The 20,756-nt window shown below is 29.4% G+C and overlaps 1 protein-coding gene across 3 annotated transcripts in view; it reads left to right on the forward strand.

The window, feature by feature from the left end:
- Positions 1–20,756, forward strand: part of LOC111640995 (sporulation-specific protein 15-like) — a 169,466-nt gene that overhangs the window by 14,650 nt on the left and 134,060 nt on the right. Inside the window, exon 1 of one of the 3 annotated variants that reach the window (XM_023387098.1) lies at positions 12,106–14,486. The exons of 1 other annotated variant lie outside the window; for it this stretch is intronic. In XM_023387098.1, coding sequence (XP_023242866.1) covers positions 14,453–14,486 — 34 coding nt within the window. In that variant the 5' untranslated portion in view covers positions 12,106–14,452. Of the gene's footprint in view, positions 1–12,105; positions 14,487–14,928; positions 17,335–20,756 lie in introns of those variants that run through there. One more of the 3 variants, XM_023387100.1, reaches the window with a different exon arrangement.

Here is a 20,756-nt window from a genome sequence, read left to right on the forward strand (position 1 = left end):
TGGTGAAATTTGTAGTTAAATTTGACATTAACAGTAGATATATTTGTGTTAAAAGTTAAAAAGGAAAAAAAACTATATTAATTTTATCAAATACATTACTAAAACTTGAACTATTATAAATATTATCATTGTCAAGCTAAACAGGTTATCTTTTTAAATTAGAATATGGAAATAATATACAAGGTTAGTCAAACTGATGTTGACAACTTTGACATTTTGTTTTAAATTAACTGAGTAGTTTGTGACAAAAAAATGCTATCATACAGAAGCATAAATATCAGTTTTTTCAGTATAGGCTCCATGTGTAACTTCTACATGCCAATAAGAGAATTTGCAGCATAAATTTGATTATCTTATTGACCTGTACAGGATTAGTGAAGCCTGTATTGAGGGATTATAAGACATTGTTAAAAGCTTTGAAATCTGTGCTTTTAGTTTTGTCACAACATTAGAAATAAATTGTGAAAGTTGTTAATAATAAGTGTCTCAAACTTGTGTATTGAATAAATGAAAACAGTTCTAGCCTCTTCCAGCAGTAATGTTTTTTTTTATCAAATGTTTTCAGCTGACTGGGCAACCATTATCAGGATTGAACCAATAACAAATCGGAATGTGGAATACAGCATTTGTATAATTTTAAAATTTAAATTTAAACTCTATATTTCATGTTTCAATTTGTCATTGGTTCGATCCTGATGATGTATGCCCAGTCAGCCAAAAACGTTTGGTAAATAAAATATTACTGTTGGAATAGGCTAGAATTGTTTTTATTTGTGAAAATTGTTGTTAATTTGTTTAACTTTACTTTCAGATAAATTAAACAGTTTATATATTCATTTCTATTTAAAATTTCAAATAATTCTTATAATTTATAACAAATAACTAAAATATATATATTTTTTTGAATATGAAACTGAAACACTTCAAAAAAGTTAAAGTAAATTTTACTACTCACAGTTGAGTTAATAATAAATTTATAATAATGTTGATTTAAGTAGCATTCTCTTAAAAATTGTAAAAAATCTACAAATTATAGATAATATTTTAAAAATGCAACATTTTCTTTTGACTCCTTAATTAAAAAGCTAAAAAGAATAATGTAACTGTTTCTAAAAAGCTAAGAATCTTCAAATATGTGTAGTCTTAAACCAATATCCAGCGTGAAAATTCCAAACTAATATTGGCAAACGCTTTCGATGCCCCTCCTGGACTTTTCTTCAGGCCAAATTTACCGTACTGGATTCTTAAATCAAATATTTTTTCTAATATTCAATTTAAGAATCCAGTACAGTAAATTTCCATACTGTAATTTCAATTCAGTAAGTTGACTGATATTCCATACTGAATATCAGTCAACAAGTAAATTATTTGCACTAAGTATTGACCAAATGCTGTGTATGTTGGACAGTATTGACCAACATTTGGTCAATACTGTCCAACATTTAGCAAATAATGTATGGAGCTGCCTTTATACTTAACATATTTCTGATCAAGAGAGGATTGTTCATATGACATTTCTATTTAACAAAAAAATTTTGAAGAATTATTGATGAGAATTTTAAGAGATTTTTAATGGCAGAAACTTCAATATATATATAGTTTATATATACGGTATGTGTATATAAAATTTAATTAAAATAAAAATGTTGTCTGTTTAAACAAGTGTAATATTTTTCTTAGAAGAGATGTTATTTATATTNTGCCGAAAGACAGTACAATTTCATATGCTCAGTACTAAATATGAGTATGCTGAAAATTAAAATATTTAAATTAAAATTAAAACAGTTTAAATTCAGGCATTCTGTATAGAAGCTGAAATCTAACTTGGACTGAAAATGTTTATAATAAAAATTTTAGCTACCTGAAAAGCAGTTCGTTTCTATTTCTTACAAGTTTTACCAAGTTTCACTCAATTTGAAGATCATAAGACATGATCATATTATCTATAATTTGTAGGTTTTTTCTACAATTTTTAAGAGAATGCTACTTAAATCAACATTATTATAAATTTATTATTAACTCAACTGTGAGTAGTAAAATTTACTTTAACTTTTTTGAAGTGTTTTAGTTTCATATTCAAAAAATATATATTTGTTATAAATCATAAGAATTATTTAAAATTTTAAATAGAAATGAAATTTTAATTTATCTGAAAGTAAAGTTACATAGAATATTTCTGGCATAATTAATAATAGTTCATATTCTTTTTACTCAGCTACTGATCACTGTTGAATAGGATCTTCATTGCNTTATACTAAATTTAAAAAATGAAGTCGTTGCTGATATTTCTTATCAAGTTCGACAAAAAAGCTCAGAAGATGATGATACTTTGTAAAAAGAAAATGTCCTCGTTTAACTAAAACTAATATTAATGTGTAATACAGTGCTTTTACTTGTGGTTGTTAGTTAATTATTGATTGGAAATAAATTATCGATTGCTTTAATAAACATATTTCTCTTAGTAATGAAAAAGAATAGTATACTTTTTTAACTTTGGAACCTAACTCCATGTTTTGCACTAGTCCTTTGTTTCGTATAGCACAGATTTGCATAACATGGCACTTTTTTGGAATGTAATACTGTGTTATATGAGTAATACCTGTATAAGTGAATTTTCTCTCTTCTTAACTTAATGTAAGCATTCACAAAAAGAAAAGTTACTGATATTTTAATTTTGTATTAATATTATTCCAAGTTTTAATTTATATTTTATGCAATTAGTTCAATTTCCTGTCCATTAATTAAAACTATGTATATTGACTATTACAACCTTTCTTTATTTTGAAACCATTGGTAAATTTATTTATTTAAACATTTAGGTTTACTTTGCAGACAACAATTAATATTATATTGTTTATAATAATCATATTAATAATGGCCAAATTATGGCTTCCAATTGTTATTGGTGTGTCTTGGATGATATTACTATGCTCTTTCAAAAGTGATAAAAAATATTGTTAGAAGAGATAAAAATTACATTACATCAATGTTAGTGCAGTAACTAAATTTCATCTGGCTGACAGCAACCAAGATGTAGTATTGTCATGACATTGTTAATATCAATGTTGACATATCATCATTTTTATGATATTGACTTTAAATGTGCCTCTGAAAGCATATCCAGTTGACCATCTGTGAATTATATATTATGTACATACAGAGTTTTTCAAATTGGGAACATTACATTAATATTCTCATCATTATTACATATTATTTTTAATTTGTAGATATTGAGATGTGAAATGAAGGATTATACACCATAGGAGAAACTAGGAACTGTTGCTATTAGATGTATCAAGTAAGAGTTGGAGAATATTCACCAAAGAAGAGCATCAGTGATTTGTCACAAAAATCTGTTCTCATGGATCTCTTACAATGTATAATCACTCATTTCATGATATTTAATAATTATTAATGCAGTACAGTAGACCCTCCCTATAATGCTGGTTCATGTAATGCAGATTCGTATATCGCGGTGAAAAAATTGCGACCATATTTGTATAAAGACGCTAAAAGAGACTCGTAAAATGTCATCACCGATTCATTTCGTGACAGGATTGGTCGAATCTGGACCAATAGTGAACGAGCAGCTGAACTACTTACATGCTATGGAGAGTTTAGGTGGGTAAGTTGAATTTACTATCGTCTGTACAGTATATAGGCCTAAATTAGGTACTGTAAGTCTAATACACTACTGTAATTTTATACATTTCTTGTGAAAAAAACATTTCTTATTCAACGGTTATAAAAATTATTTTTATTAATGATGTCTCCAAAGAATTTTTTGCAGAAAAATAACTTATTAGAAAACGCACCCACTGTTTTGTGCGCTGCTCTGCAACAAAAACAAGCTTAAGCAATGGCGTCATTGAACGGTGCATACTCGCTAAGTAATCCTACAATTTTTTGTTTATAGCATAGTTTATACAGATTATTCCCAAAAAATTATACGTGTTTTGGAAATGTTGAGTCAAATTAGTCTAGAATCGATTAATTTTATGGAAGAAAACCTTTCAAACAGCCATAGTCTGTAAACTGCACACCTGCCAGGCTGTGATTAGCTCATGTATTTGAGGATTCCTACAACGTGAAATTCATATAAAGTGGAACGTATCTACTGCATTATAGGGGGTCGACTGTATTTTCTGTGAAAATTAAAAATGACTTTTTGGATGCCTTGTATATTATATTTCTAAAACATTTTGATGATTTTTATTTTATAAAAAAAAATATATCTTAGCAATTGTATGCTTTAATTTTGCTATTTCTACTTACCATTAACATTCAAGAAAAATTCTTAAAATGTTTTTGAATAATTTCATTTGCTTATTAATATCACATAGTAATGAATAATAAAAATGTTGTAATATTAAAAATATTTAGTATAAAGTGCTTTAAAAGTAAACTAAAAAATATTTTGATTCCTTTTCTAAACAAATACTTATGTGACTAATATAGGACATTTTACTCTAACAAACAGAAAAAAAATTTTGTTCCTTAAACATAATGAAAATTACATTATTACTTTATCTAAATGTAGAAGACTAATCTGATTGGCCCATTTTGATCTATGTTAATTTAAAATTCCATTTTAAATTAATGTAGATGGAAAGTCTGTGAAGAAGAAATGCATAAATTTTTAATTAACTAGATATGCTCTGTTTGTATAAATAGAGTCCAAATGGAGTGTGATGGAGCCAGGTTGGTTAAGAATGTGATATTATCCTCTTATTTAGTGAGAAACTACATGAATAAAATCACATAAATTTCCAAAAAATTTCAAAACCTTTAAAATCTAGAAAGAAAACTTTATATAATACACTTCATTAAATTTTGCCTATCTTTAGATTGAATTTCTACTGAATAATCTGGATACATATAACAGATCCAGTAGAAGTGTGTTTAATAAAATGATGACAGTTTGTACATCATGTATTTGATGATAAGAATTTTCCTTCTGTTCAAAAAAATGAAAAATAAAATAAATATTTATAGACATGTTTTTTATGAAATGTAACAGATTTTAATTAAAGATAATTAAAAATATTTGCATCATTAATGGTGTACAAAGTGTATACAACACATCCACATTTTTTAAATGTCTTAATAGGAATTAAGAGAATGCATTTTAACATGTTGCTCTTTACCTCTTGATGTAAAGAAGAGGGTCATTTCTAAAATTATTCAAAAACAATAAATAAACAAATTATACCTTCTGAGAAGTTATTAAAGAAAGGATGTCATGGACATATTCGAGTATTATAACAGAAAAATAAATTACTTATTGATTGAACATCTACTGTCTACTGTTTTTTTAATTGGAAAGTGTCCAATTTTATGAATATTTTACAAAGTACTGTAATTATTTAATTATTATTAATTAAGTCATATAAGATTAAGTCATGATACAATTGCAAATGATATTTTTTGCTTGATTTTTTTCAAATATATGTATTGAGTGATTAGGAAAGAAATTAATGAATTAACTTCTCATCATTAAATAATTACATTTTGGAACTTTTTTTTTTTTTATTAAGGATAAAATTTTATTTTTGCTAAACACACTGGACAAATTGAATCTGATTAAATTAAAGCTTAATATATTTTAGTTCTGTTAATTAACCTAAGCTAGGCTTTAAGGATAAATAAATTTCTGACAAATATCCAGCTATTTTTGAACTGCAAACATCTTTTAATAGTCAAACAATTATATAAAAATAACTCTAAGCAATTGTTAACCTTCTGCAGTTGCAAGGCAACTTGTTTGAGGTTAGGAGATCTTGGGATTGAATCCAAGTTTAATTCTTTGTCTCGTTTTCAGTATGACTGTGAGTGGTGTTGTCTGTTTAAACAAGTGTAATATTTTTCTTAGAAGAGATGTTATTTATATTAAACTATTTGAAAAGCGATCTAAGTTCGAGCTGATTCATCAATTTTATTGTGTTGAATTCTGAATATGGTGTAGTGTACAGTACATATACATACATGTATGTATGTGTGTATATATATATATATATCTTTCTCTGTGTATGTTTGTGTGTGATTTTCATTGAGTCATCTAAATAATAATAAAAAAAAAAGAAAACAGAAATTTGTCACATATTTGCTTTGACCTTGAGTATGTGTCAATATTTCTTAATTAGTTATTAAAAATATAATGAAAGATGTAGATCTTTATGTAATGTAATTGCATTGTGATGTTGAAATGTTTGTATCTTTTATTTTAATAGTTTATAGCAATATCATTTGTTGAATGATTCAGAAAGTATAATTACTTAAATCAGTTCTATTGCTATAAATTGTACTTATTTTCAGTTTTTTGAAAATTGCTGTTTGTTATATTTTGATTTTGTGGTTATTTCTGGCTTCCTGGTTATTTATAAACTTTGTGTAAAAACTATAAAATTCAATACAAAGTTCACTGTTTTTTATAATTTGACGAATTATTCTCTCTTTCTTCTAGTTAAAACTTTAATATATAATATATTATTTGTAAAAAAATATAAAATTATTTATTTTCACTTTTCTAAAATAATCTTAGAACACTGAATCATGTTTTAAAAATAATAAATCCAAAACACAAAACATCCAATGAAAGTAAGCTTTTTAATTTACTTTTTCATTTAATTTGATAGACTAAATTTGTTGTGATATTCAAAAACAAGTTTAAAATCCAGGAAGAAATATATATTTTACAAAAAATCACAATGAAAACAATTATTAATTAAAATTTGAAGTCTTTTTATTTTTTTTTCAGTTATAGGAACACAGTTAAAACATTAGCATAGTCAACTGTCAGAATAAATTTGATTCAGATACATCAGAAATTGTTCTATTTGTTGTTACATTTAGGTTTTAATTTGTAGATATTTGTTTATTTTTGATTTTTTATATTGTTTGATTTATGCAGCATAACTTTCATGGCTTTTATATCAAAATTGTCATACTAGTCAATTGATCAAGCAAATATTTTTGAGATTAAATACAATCTACCATCTTAGTGTAGTCTGATGATAAATATAAATGAGCAATTACTACCAGGCTGCAATTTTTTATCATACTTTAATTTAAAAAATCATGTGACTTCCAATCCAGACTGGAAGTTTGTATATAGTTAATCGGACATCCAGCCACTAAGCTTTTCCTATCTGATCTCAATTTTCATCTGTCTAACTTTGTTCTCAAGAGTAAGGAAGGACAAACGGACAGACGGATGACTGTAGATCTGCGTTTTAAAATTGCACTCCTAGTATGATTAAAACTATTTGATGGAATAAATTGATTCTTGAAAATATACTTTTTAAGGATAAATGTGCTGAGAACTGAATTTATTTTAATTAAGTGACTGCACAAAAATATTGAATTGATTTATGCAATTTTCATGTGAATTATTATATAAATCATACATTTTTTAGTTAGTTTAATATATTAAGTATTACTGGTGAAATTTGTAGTTAAATTTGACATTAACAGTAGATATATTTGTGTTAAAAGTTAAAAAGGAAAAAAAACTATATTAATTTTATCAAATACATTACTAAAACTTGAACTATTATAAATATTATCATTGTCAAGCTAAACAGGTTATCTTTTTAAATTAGAATATGGAAATAATATACAAGGTTAGTCAAACTGATGTTGACAACTTTGACATTTTGTTTTAAATTAACTGAGTAGTTTGTGACAAAAAAATGCTATCATACAGAAGCATAAATATCAGTTTTTTCAGTATAGGCTCCATGTGTAACTTCTACATGCCAATAAGAGAATTTGCAGCATAAATTTGATTATCTTATTGACCTGTACAGGATTAGTGAAGCCTGTATTGAGGGATTATAAGACATTGTTAAAAGCTTTGAAATCTGTGCTTTTAGTTTTGTCACAACATTAGAAATAAATTGTGAAAGTTGTTAATAATAAGTGTCTCAAACTTGTGTATTGAATAAATGAAAACAGTTCTAGCCTCTTCCAGCAGTAATGTTTTTTTTTATCAAATGTTTTCAGCTGACTGGGCAACCATTATCAGGATTGAACCAATAACAAATCGGAATGTGGAATACAGCATTTGTATAATTTTAAAATTTAAATTTAAACTCTATATTTCATGTTTCAATTTGTCATTGGTTCGATCCTGATGATGTATGCCCAGTCAGCCAAAAACGTTTGGTAAATAAAATATTACTGTTGGAATAGGCTAGAATTGTTTTTATTTGTGAAAATTGTTGTTAATTTGTTTAACTTTACTTTCAGATAAATTAAACAGTTTATATATTCATTTCTATTTAAAATTTCAAATAATTCTTATAATTTATAACAAATAACTAAAATATATATATTTTTTTGAATATGAAACTGAAACACTTCAAAAAAGTTAAAGTAAATTTTACTACTCACAGTTGAGTTAATAATAAATTTATAATAATGTTGATTTAAGTAGCATTCTCTTAAAAATTGTAAAAAATCTACAAATTATAGATAATATTTTAAAAATGCAACATTTTCTTTTGACTCCTTAATTAAAAAGCTAAAAAGAATAATGTAACTGTTTCTAAAAAGCTAAGAATCTTCAAATATGTGTAGTCTTAAACCAATATCCAGCGTGAAAATTCCAAACTAATATTGGCAAACGCTTTCGATGCCCCTCCTGGACTTTTCTTCAGGCCAAATTTACCGTACTGGATTCTTAAATCAAATATTTTTTCTAATATTCAATTTAAGAATCCAGTACAGTAAATTTCCATACTGTAATTTCAATTCAGTAAGTTGACTGATATTCCATACTGAATATCAGTCAACAAGTAAATTATTTGCACTAAGTATTGACCAAATGCTGTGTATGTTGGACAGTATTGACCAACATTTGGTCAATACTGTCCAACATTTAGCAAATAATGTATGGAGCTGCCTTTATACTTAACATATTTCTGATCAAGAGAGGATTGTTCATATGACATTTCTATTTAACAAAAAAATTTTGAAGAATTATTGATGAGAATTTTAAGAGATTTTTAATGGCAGAAACTTCAATATATATATAGTTTATATATACGGTATGTGTATATAAAATTTAATTAAAATAAAAATGTTGTCTGTTTAAACAAGTGTAATATTTTTCTTAGAAGAGATGTTNTATATAAATTTTTATTTTAATAAATGAAATGACTAATACTAAAACTTTATATTCTTACTTATGACATCAAATATACTATACATATGAAATTGTACTGTCTTTTGGCATTAATGTATTCTTTTTTCACCTAAGGAAGACATTCTGAAATGTCAAAAGAATTTGTTTAATTCATCAAACGATAGATGCCGAAAGACAGTACAATTTCATATGCTCAGTACTAAATATGAGTATGCTGAAAATTAAAATATTTAAATTAAAATTAAAACAGTTTAAATTCAGGCATTCTGTATAGAAGCTGAAATCTAACTTGGACTGAAAATGTTTATAATAAAAATTTTAGCTACCTGAAAAGCAGTTCGTTTCTATTTCTTACAAGTTTTACCAAGTTTCACTCAATTTGAAGATCATAAGACATGATCATATTATCTATAATTTGTAGGTTTTTTCTACAATTTTTAAGAGAATGCTACTTAAATCAACATTATTACAAATTACTATTAACTTAACTGTGACTAGTAAAATTTACTTTAACTTTTTTGAAGTGTTTTAGTTTCATATTCAAAAAATATATATTTGTTATAAATCATAAGAATTATTTAAAATTTTAAATAGAAATGAAATTTTAATTTATCTGAAAGTAAAGTTACATAGAATATTTCTGGCATAATTAATAATAGTTCATATTCTTTTTACTCAGCTACTGATCACTGTTGAATAGGATCTTCATTGCTAAATGGGCAGTTTTCTTTATGAAATTCTTAATGTGATGATGAATTACTTAAAACTGTCAAACTGTAAAATTTTAAGATAAAGTTTAATATTTTGTTAAATATTATATGTTTATGCCCTATTTACTGTTACATTAATCATAATTTCTGTTGAATATGATTAGAATATAGTTCAATGAACCTCTTACATACAATCAAATTTTTACCATTTCTGTTATCATAATTGGACGTATGGCCTATTATTTATGAAAAAGTCAATAAAATTATCAAAGTAAATATAAATATACACATCATGATGCACTTTATTGCATAACACTTCTATTTCATGCTCTACTTTTTTAAATTGTCAGTTCTGTTGACAAGGCTCATTAAAATAATTTAAACTTTTCTCAGAAATTCTCTATAAGTAGAGTAGAATTAATCAATAATAGTTACTTAAAATTAACTAATTTATTATAAATTATGATTTTTTAAATTTAAAACAAAAAAGTATGAGTGATAATTGTTTTGCACAGATAAAAATTCTGCAAATAGTAAAAATGAGTTGTATTATTTTTGTTTAGTTCTTTATTAAGAGCAGTGCAGCCAGAAGGGATTCAAGGAAGCAGTGTTATACCTTGCTACTAATACATATTTTTTATATGCAAATGTAAAAGCAAACTAAAGCCAGTTGCCACATAAGTATAAATTGAAACTGTACAACCGCTAGTTTTTTGAATATTTAGTAATGTAATAAAATATGATTTTCTCCTTTTACATTCATATGAAACTAATGACTCAAACCTGTATATGTGATTTGTTCAGTGATTTTTATATAATTATTATTTATATACTCGATTCCATTGCTATAAACCAATCAAATACAATAACATATGTAAAACACAATTTGTATATATGCCAAACAAACTGCCAAATTATTTGTCTACAATATGGCTATGTAATTAATATTAGTGATATTATAGCCTGATAATGCAGCTATTTGTTTGGCATCAACTATACATTGGGTTTTTGAGCTGATATCTGTGTAATTTGTGTATTTTTGCATTGTGAATCATTTAATGCTATTAAATTTGTTTAGTTGCAACCTCTGTTGCTAAATTTCTGTCTCTGTTAGATTACTGATTGTAGCTTTAGAGACAATCACTTTCAATTAACTTAGTGGTAAACAGTCACCTAACAAGAATGATTATTGCAGAGAACAGGAGACCCATGATCAGATTTGGACTTTCCAGGAATCTATGATCTGTATTTTTATACATAAATAAGACAAAATAGCAGGATAAGGATTGAAATTGCTTGATTCAGGTAATCAAAGACAGTAGTGTAAAAACAATATTTGGTGCCTAAAATAAAAAATATCTTGATGTATTTATATCATTTCTCAAGATATTTTTACCAAACTATTTTCCCAAGTAAGTATTAATGATTTAATAAATAAAATATTGGTATGACCAGAGCCATATTGATCATACATGATGCCACTGTTCAAAGATTTTTAACTTTCTTCTGTAACATTCAATTTATATTTAAGGTAAGAATGGCCTGATTATAAGCTGAAAATGTTTTTGAATAAAACTTTGATTACCTGAACCAAACAGTTTTACCTTTATCACATTTTATACCTTGGTGCTAATTTGTATGCTTTTATAATGAGAATAAATATTGTATATATATAGATATGGGAAAAGTATAATTAATATATATGCAGATATTCTTTGAGTGCTATGATTTTAAATTGTTTCCATCATGCTTGCATTTTTAAGTATTATTTAAAATACACTTTTGATTAAGTTTTATGTTATAAATTTAATTATAATTTTATATGGAGTTCACATATTTCTATTTCATGTAAAGTAAAAGGCACTGATGATGATGATAATAATAAGAAAGCACTAATAATAAGATTGGTTTTATAGCTTTGTTTTTGTCAAGTAATTATTTTGTTTTAAAATTTGTTTCATCCCGTGAGCACCAAGAAGGCTTTTTATTGTATCCTTTGTCTGGTCAGATGAAGAGGGACAAGGCATGACATATCCAGGTCAACCATCTCCTGAAAATTTCTGAGCCACTTCTTAATTAATTGATTAATTTAGTAAAAAAGATTTGTCTTCAAACACTTATTTTTTTTTTTTGGAAAATTGCTTTTTAAAGCAAGCTTTACCTTTTGATGAATATGGACAACTTTCACTAAATTTTCTTGCTGGTAATCCTATTTCCTCTTCTTTCAGACTAATTCAGGAAGAGATTACCTGTCTGTTCTTATGTAATTTGAACTAATTTTAAAAAATTATTAGTTTTTAACTTAGTTCTTTATGTGTTCTCATCATATTAGGGGATGGTTAGCATGTTTCAAAGTCAAGTGAAGTGGTTTTTGTGGTTTCTTAAATGAGGAAGATAAATTACATTTGGAATAGTTTTTGTAATTTTTCTTGCATCCTCACCAACATTATTTTATTTTAACAGGTATATGATAGATACTTCATATTTTAAGTGTACAGTATGGCCTGTATAAGATGGGAATAAAGATAAGCTATCTTGAATATTAATTAATATCATCTTGACTTCATTTTTTTTAATCTTTATAGATTCCATAGAGCAAATTTCCGTTTTTAAAATACATTTTTAGGAGTAGAGGGAAGAGAGGAGTAGAATTACATCATAGTGTTACATTTGTTTCATATTAAATCAGTTTTTTTTTTCTCCCAGAGATGCTATCTTCTCTGTGACAAATCAATGCAACATAGATCCAGTTTTTATGCAATTTGTGCAGGAATTTATTTTTTATCAGATTTACACAGGATATCCGAAAAATTGCGATATGCAGGGGGAGAAGTTGACCGGAAGTTCGATAATTACGCAATTTCTGGAGATTAACCTGGAGATCGCTTGTTTGGATGAAGAAAATACTTGACTAGAACACGATATCCTCTTAATTTAAATGAGAAATGGCTCGTTTTTCAGCGTAAATCGACCCTTTTAACACTTGTTAATATGCTTTTTTTGTTCTGGACTGCTTTTTAACATGGTTTCGGTTGCCATACAGGTTTATTTACGTGCAGAAATCACTTTTTGCTGCTCTTAAACGGATTCATTAAGATGCAAAGGGTTTCGCATACATAAACATATATCAAAGTGCAGAAACTACGCTTAAAATTCTAATACTGCAGAAATTTCAATATCTACAAGTAATTTCTTCATTTTAGTAAATCTTTAACGCTCTTATCTATTCGGTAAGGTGTGATTAATGTTTTTGAAAGCTAGCCAAAATGCTAAAAGATCATTAAATTTCCTTATAAATGTTGGCACCGCATTTATTACCCTCATGATTTCATTAAAGTACAGAGAGTCAGTAATATAAATGTTTAATTTAAAAGTATAGTAGGAAGCTCTATTCCGTATTAGAAACTCGAATGTGATTTCTTGTTGTCGGACAGAACGTCATATATTGAGTAATTTAGTTACAATTTCACTCAAACGGCTGTATAATTGAAAGTTTAAGTCACGCATAATTATAGAAACGCGTCGTTGGAAGCCCCTTTTTTTCTTTTCCTTATGAAATATAAGCTTTTCCTGCCTCTAGTGAATTTTATAAGCAATTTGTTTACACAATATTCAGCTAATGATTTACTTAATTAATGGATACACGATTCTCTATCCGTGTAATTTTCGTCATACCATTTAACAGTAATAAGAGATGAATGCCACGTGGTACTTTAACTTATTATCGGTATGGCGTCACCAGAGTCGAATAACTGGCGCCATTTTTTGTTCGAAAGGAGCGTTTTTGTGTTTTAATTCTTGTAGACAATGCTATAATTGAGCCTCGAATTACCTTCATGTGTTTTTATCAGGGTTACATCTACAAAAGTTAAAGAAAAGAGAAGAAAAAAAATTGGCTGCGATCGGAAACCAGGGCAGGAGCAGTAAGGAATAGACGATGACTCAGCGAGAGTCATCAGTTGAGTCACTTGTCAAGTGCATTTTGTTGTGACACTCGATGGAGAGCGACTTCATAAAATTGGCTACCTGTTAATCCCGCAGAAAGTCGTAATTTTCATCATTACTAACAACCGGTCTATGTAAAAAAAGGAAGCATCGACGACGAACGACGTAGTGATTGATAATCGGAGCTCACGTCTAGGAGGCCCCTTGATTGATTATATTGAATTACTTAAGGAGATGGTTGCACGCATCTATAAACATTCGATTAAAGTCTGTCTTTATCCATCTTGGCTCGAAGATGTCATTGTTGTACCGATCATTCAACCTTTCAACCTTGACTAATGACTTCTGCTTGCAATGAACGGTAGTTTGCTATTGTCATTAATAAAAAAAAGAATCTGAACCAGAACTGTGGTAACTCGCTCGATTTCTATTTATTCGATGACCGAATTGCCATCAATTCTGCTTTCTCACCTGGACTAAGTGAGTTACGCTCGACTGACCGGTGGTTTAGTTCTTAATACTGCCGTTTGGGGAGCGAGTCGCACTGTAATTCCTTCACTGGCTCACTCGAGTGTTGGAGTAACCGAGCAGTACTACTTCCGACCGTCTTGCGTATCTTCCCACGCTACTACTATGTGATCGCTTCTGCATGGCTAAGGTGGCAAACGCCATATCGGAACAAGGTAAGGTTAGAGAAAACATTTTTATAACTACTTACTTAAAGACACATGAAAAGATGTCCCCTTCCGTCTGTTCCCATTCAACTCTCGGTGGAACTACCCATTGTTATTTTAGGAGGGAAGAGGAAGGAAGGGGAATCTTTTCGTCTCCCGTTCAAGGAACATATGTGGAAGCAAGAAGTATAGGAAGCGCTCCACATTGTACAGATGGCTCGGGTGCAGACGTTGACACCAGGACAAGCCCATTTGGATAGTGTTTTCAAGGTCGGACCTTATTTGGGATGGTGTTGAGATCGTGTAATTATTCTATTTTTTAAGAGTTCCGACGCCGGTTCATTTTAGAGGCTTGTCATTATCTTAATCCTGATTAAAATCGAGTGCCGATGGAAAAAAAGGTATGTTTGTATTTTGCACTGGACTTGAACCTGTAGCAAGTTCAATAACCGAGTGTAATGGTCACTTACCCTATAGCTCGGAACCACTAACGTGTTCCCTCAAAACTCGCTCGGTTAACGAAACTTTCTTATCAAAAATAGTTTTTCTTCTTTTTTTTTTAATCTATAAACTGTAAGTTATCATTCGACCTTCGTGTCCCCTCTCTCTTTCTCGCGTTCGGTTTTCTAGCCACCTGTTTTCGTGACTACTTTCTATCACGATCGTGCAGCATTTGAGTCATGAGTCGCGTGTTGAAAGGGCTAGTTCTAATCAGAGGTCACATCGTGGGTGGAGGGAACCAGAATTCGAACACACTACTACTACTTATCGAGTTAAAATCGCACTTAAAAAAATAAATAAAAGATGGCTGAGCAACAGCTACGTTCCTCCATTTCCGCATTTTACTTAAAAAAACTGGTTTTTTTTTCTTTTTCTTCACTTTACGCAAATGATGAAGCGGATGAATTGCTTCGACAGAATAGGGTCACGTAGTTATATGCGCTAATAACCAATGAGGTTCCGGAGGTACAGTACATCAATCGATTCGAGAGCAACACGTGGCAGACAGTCTTAAATAGCTTTACTCCATGGTGCAAAGTACTGATGCTCGATGGTAATACGAACTTTCCAGATCGAATTGTAGCATTGTTCGTTTTCTGGTCGGGAGTCGCCTTTCTCTTAGTAAATTTTAGCTTGGCTCTGACTCGTTACCCTCAACAACTCGATTTTTTTTCGTTTCGAAAATGATGTCTAAAATGCAATTTACAGGAAGTGGACCGCCTTGAACAACCAGTGGCCTGCTTAAAAACATTCTAGTTCGTAACGCCCACCTCGTTTTATTGTATTATCTCACATTTAGTACGTCGTTTTCGGCTCTAGATATGATTTACTCGTTGCGTGTTGACTCCCGTTTTTTTAGAGATCAAGTAAATATTTCAACGGGCTTCAGGCGCAATTCTGCAGGCTTCAATTTAATTTAAAAGCTTATTTAATTTATATTATAAAGTCATAAAAAGTTCACTAGAATAGAGAATTTTATTTTCATATTTTGAGGCATTTTTTTGTGAGGTTCCTGTCTAGAGAGTTCAGGAAATTTGCCGAGATTTATGTGTCTGACGGTTTGTTTTGATACTTTTTTTAGAGTATCAATCATATTTCGGAGCAGTTCTTAGTTTAGTGTGGAATTTCGAAGTCTGATATAAAGGTTAGGGATTCGGATCGTACTTAAAATTGATTAAATTCGTGTAATTAGATATCGGAGTGGTTCAAATTTTGCGGTGTCCAGGTGTTAAAAATTCAAAGTTCGTGCTTCAGATGACGAATTTAATACGTTAAACTTTGAAATTAACGATTCACATCGTTTTCTAAATCATGGTTTCTGCACGTTAAATTTAATATTTTAAAATTCTTCATAGAGATCAGAAATTACAAGGGCAAATTCTTTAATGATTCAATTGGTTTGTGATAATTTACATATTTAAATATTTCTTCGTATGACGTTTTAGATTTTCATAGTTGCATTTTGAAATTTGTCATTGGGTGGGATACTATGGGTTTTGGGGAGGTATTTTTTCTAGAGGTTGGAGTTCATATTTTAAATTCACGAGCTTACGACATTCCTACACAACCTGCGCATAGACGTCTACTTTTCTGATGGATACATTCTTAAAATACTCCAAAATTTCGCTCTAAAAATATTCACTTTTGGCATTATAAATTAGAGAACCCGCTAGGCCGAGAACTTAAAATTTTTACCTCTCGTTAGTCTTGCACGGTAGCTTAGTTATATATATATATAAAGTAAGTAAACAGTTAATGGAAACAGTCAGGTGTAAAGACATTCGGGAAGCACCTTATTATAGAAAATAATTTTCCTCTGGACGTTGATCTCCCGCTGTCCGAGCCATCATCACTTAACCTGTCATACGTTGCATTGGTTCTTCCTGTTATTGTTCGTGATCCATGTCATATTTCGAATACTGTATATTGTTGCGGTAGGAGGAAGTGTCATCGGGATCGTCACTGCTTAAAAGATGACGTTTCGCTTGACGCAATTAAATTCTGCACCACAGAAAACGACGGGAAATGCTAATCAGCCAGCTGCAATTAGCTTAAGTAATCGGAAACCTTGAATTTTCATCATGTGAATCTTTCAAGGACGAGGGAACATCGTGTGCTTATTATTGTTTTCAGTACGTTGCAGACTGCGAGGGGTGTCGTTGGGACAATTCCAACTTGGATTAAAGCTTTACTAGGCCAAGCGCGCTCTCGTCACAGTATATTGCCTCATAAACTTGACTGATTAAAGTACCAGCAACAAGCGGCTCACGTAGCGAGGATGATAAAAATGTTATCAAAGTAACCAAGCGATATTGTTTAAGGCGAAACTGGATAGATAAGTGGCGAAACCGTTGAGGTAAGCTTGTAATTAAGTGGTAATTTATGACTCAATAGGAACCGATGCTGCTCCACATAGTTGCTTAAAATGTCGGTTTTGTTTATGCGATACGAATCGAGTAATGATGCATAACAATTATCTTCCTGCTGATGCCCATATCTAGCGTTCGACTGGTGAATGTTCTGACGTGACACGCTATCTTTTACGCCCTGGATGTTACATTCAGATGCAATCTTTTAATAATAAAGGGGATGGTTTTTTCCTATAATACTTATTTTCCACGCAGATGAGAATTAGTGAACTTGAAGCGTTGTTTTTCCTTCCCCATCTCCCGGCTCTGTCCTACATATTCTATTGTTTTTGATGTGATATCAACGCGCGTTTATGATTCTATCAAGAGGAAAAGCGACTTTCCTCGCATTATTCGCTAGATATAAATTTAATTTGCTTTATTTTACTAGAAGTTTAGACTAGGTAAATCGTCTTTTATAGCTATACATAGTTTCTGTTTGCGTGATTCAACGGTGTTTTTCTCTGTAGATATGGAGGAAATCTTATTCTGAAACCTTAACTTACAGGAGAAAGGTTAAATTTCTATTTAAAAAGGACGAAGATTACAATTTTCATCATTTTTAACGTGAAAGACGAAATCTGGGACGATGGAAGTTGCATTTTTTTTTTGTTTTTTCATTGCTTGTTTAGACCAACTTCTTCAGAAACTCCGTGTTGATATTACTAGACAGGTGCCTGGTGAAGTAAGAAGCTGTTTATATTTTAACCACGAATGGGGAAAAAAAGCTTTGTTTGTTACCTAGCCTTTCTTCTCGTCACGAATCTGTTCATATTAATTGAAATTTCTCATCAAGTGTGTAAAATCTGATCAAGATGATTAGACGATGAGTTGATACAAATATTTTTTCTAACACACTCTCGTATCGCCCTGGTCAACTGGTTGAAGTTTTCCGTAATGAGAAATAAGATTAATCTGATGATAATTTAGACGATTAACTGCATAAAAACTACTAATTTGTCTACTACTTCCGCCGTTTTAAAGCATAATATTCTCGTCACTCTCGCTTAAATGTCGTGTGCAATTAAAACTGATTACAGGGTTTACATTATGCGCTAAAAATCGAAAATGGGCGATCATTTACTAGAGAAATTTCATTAAAAAATGTTAATTTATCCCGTTTTTTTTTTTTTGCTTCATTTTTAACTACCATCGTCATCGTCATCATCATCATCATCATCGCGGCGACGTGGAATTACTGGTAAATGTTTTCTAAACTTTTGTCACGTGGTAATTAAAACTGATTGAAAATACTCTCCATCCACGAGAAAAACTTGATAATTACTAAAATAAGGGTTTTTTGATACGGGAAAATATTAATTTATCCATTTTTTTTTTCTTGGCATAGTGCAGCATTGTCCAATTGCAAGCAGACTGTTTGGGCCTCCTGTCTTTCGCGGGGATCGTTTCTCACGATTAGAGACAAAAATAGAGCTAGGAAGGCCGATAAAATTACCCGAATTACTCGTGTTAATGTCGACAGAGGATTGTGCTATTGATAGAAGTCGACTATGGAGCAGGTGCTTTGTTTGTTAGATGATATCTGAAGGCATGACCAGAAGTGGCCGCTGCTATCCCGTTTTATTATGTGTGATGAGCGTAGGCGTTACATCCATCACTGTGTTCGATGTTTCTGTAACCGGTTAACATGTTCTATGACTTTTTTATCTTTAACATAATTTTTTTTTCAGTCTAGAATTTTGAACTTATTAAAATTCATTAATCAAATTCCTATCTTAACACGTGGAATCAGGTTTTCAATAAGCTTATCTTTTGGGAATATTTAGCCTACGCTGCATGTAGAAGTAGGCAATAATGAAAATTCTTTTAGACGCGCGTGGGCATTTTATATGGCTACTCAATTCATATTTGAACGATCGGATAAGTTGTATCATTCAAAGAGATTATCCAGAACTCTTGCCAATAAGTGAGCTTAAGTATGGTGTTTTGATGTAATGAATTTTACCATTATAATTTAAAGAATTTTTGCTGGATTTGATACCAAAATGTTTAAATAATTTTATTGTGTACAGTAATGGAAGCAATCAGATTCAAATTTTTTTTTACATGCTTTAAGTTTTAGGGCTAAGTAAACATGTTTTTATCTAGATTGAGCTAAAATTTAGATTATAAAAAAATAATTTATTTCTTATTTATGGTTTAGAGAACTTATTTTTCATCACAATTATCTTCTTTCGTCTATCATTAGGATGAACATTAATGATACTGTTTCTTCAACAGAACAAAAGAAGTTGTCTTGCCTTATAATTTAGTTAAAACAAAATCTGTTTTTAGAGTACAAATTTTGTACATTCTCAAGGTTGTTCATTATGGAATGATAGTTTATCCTGCAGGACTATTATATCTTTAGTGAAATATAAGTCTAGGAAGCATTGTTTTATGTTAATGAATTGACCTTGAATAGTTTGTTAGTTTATTATTCAGAGTGTATCAAATTTATAATTTATTTACACATATATGCATGCCATCTGTCTATTATGCAGGACTCGAAATTCAAAGTTCGATCTTTTGAAAATTGTGTAAAGACATTACAAATGCTAGTTTTACACCAACCTCGTGATAATGTGATATCTTGATATCATTTCAAGTGTTATTTATTTATTTTTCTTGAATTTTAATCAAGTACATTAATTTAATTTTAACTCACTCTCATTTCAGAGTTCATAGTCCATTTATATTAAAGAATTTATTAATATCAAAAATAAAATTAGAATTTTTATATAAATAGTTCTAGCAATGCTGGAGTTATTTTTGTAACCTTCATGGCTTGTAAAGTGAGATGTTGAATTTGATTATAACCTGAATAAGCTTTGGAATACTCAGAACTACATATATATATGTAGGATTTTCTCATAGATCTTTAACAAGTCTTCATTTAAATCTATTTGTAAACTGAATATGATGCTTGAAAAGAGAAAAAATCATAAATCTATATCCTATTTAGATTGAGGAAATCTTAAATATATGAAAGACAAAAGTATTCTCAGTAAATTTTTAGTTTTTTGGTTTTTACATATTCTTAAATTGTATGTAATTATTAGGATGACAAGATTTCAGGATGTATATAATTCAGTGAATTTTTTAGAAGTATTTTATAAATATAAAATAAGGGAAGTTTGAGTCATTGAGATTTGAGANATAATTCTAAATGAAAAAGTGGAGTATTTTTTTTAAACAAATTGCTCAAAGGAAATGTAGCTTTAATTTATTAAATTGACCAGACATTATGAATAATCAACATTTATCAAACTGCATGCCTATTTTAGTCATTATTCATAATGGCTGGGCATTATGAATAATGCCCTATTAATCACTTGATCCATAACATAATCGTTTTTGGAAAATTTAA

Source organism: Centruroides sculpturatus, unplaced genomic scaffold (genome assembly GCF_000671375.1).
Source record: "Centruroides sculpturatus isolate CEXI.00-Female unplaced genomic scaffold, Cexi_2.0 scaffold187, whole genome shotgun sequence".
NCBI classification, from domain to species: Eukaryota; Metazoa; Arthropoda; class Arachnida; order Scorpiones; family Buthidae; genus Centruroides; species Centruroides sculpturatus.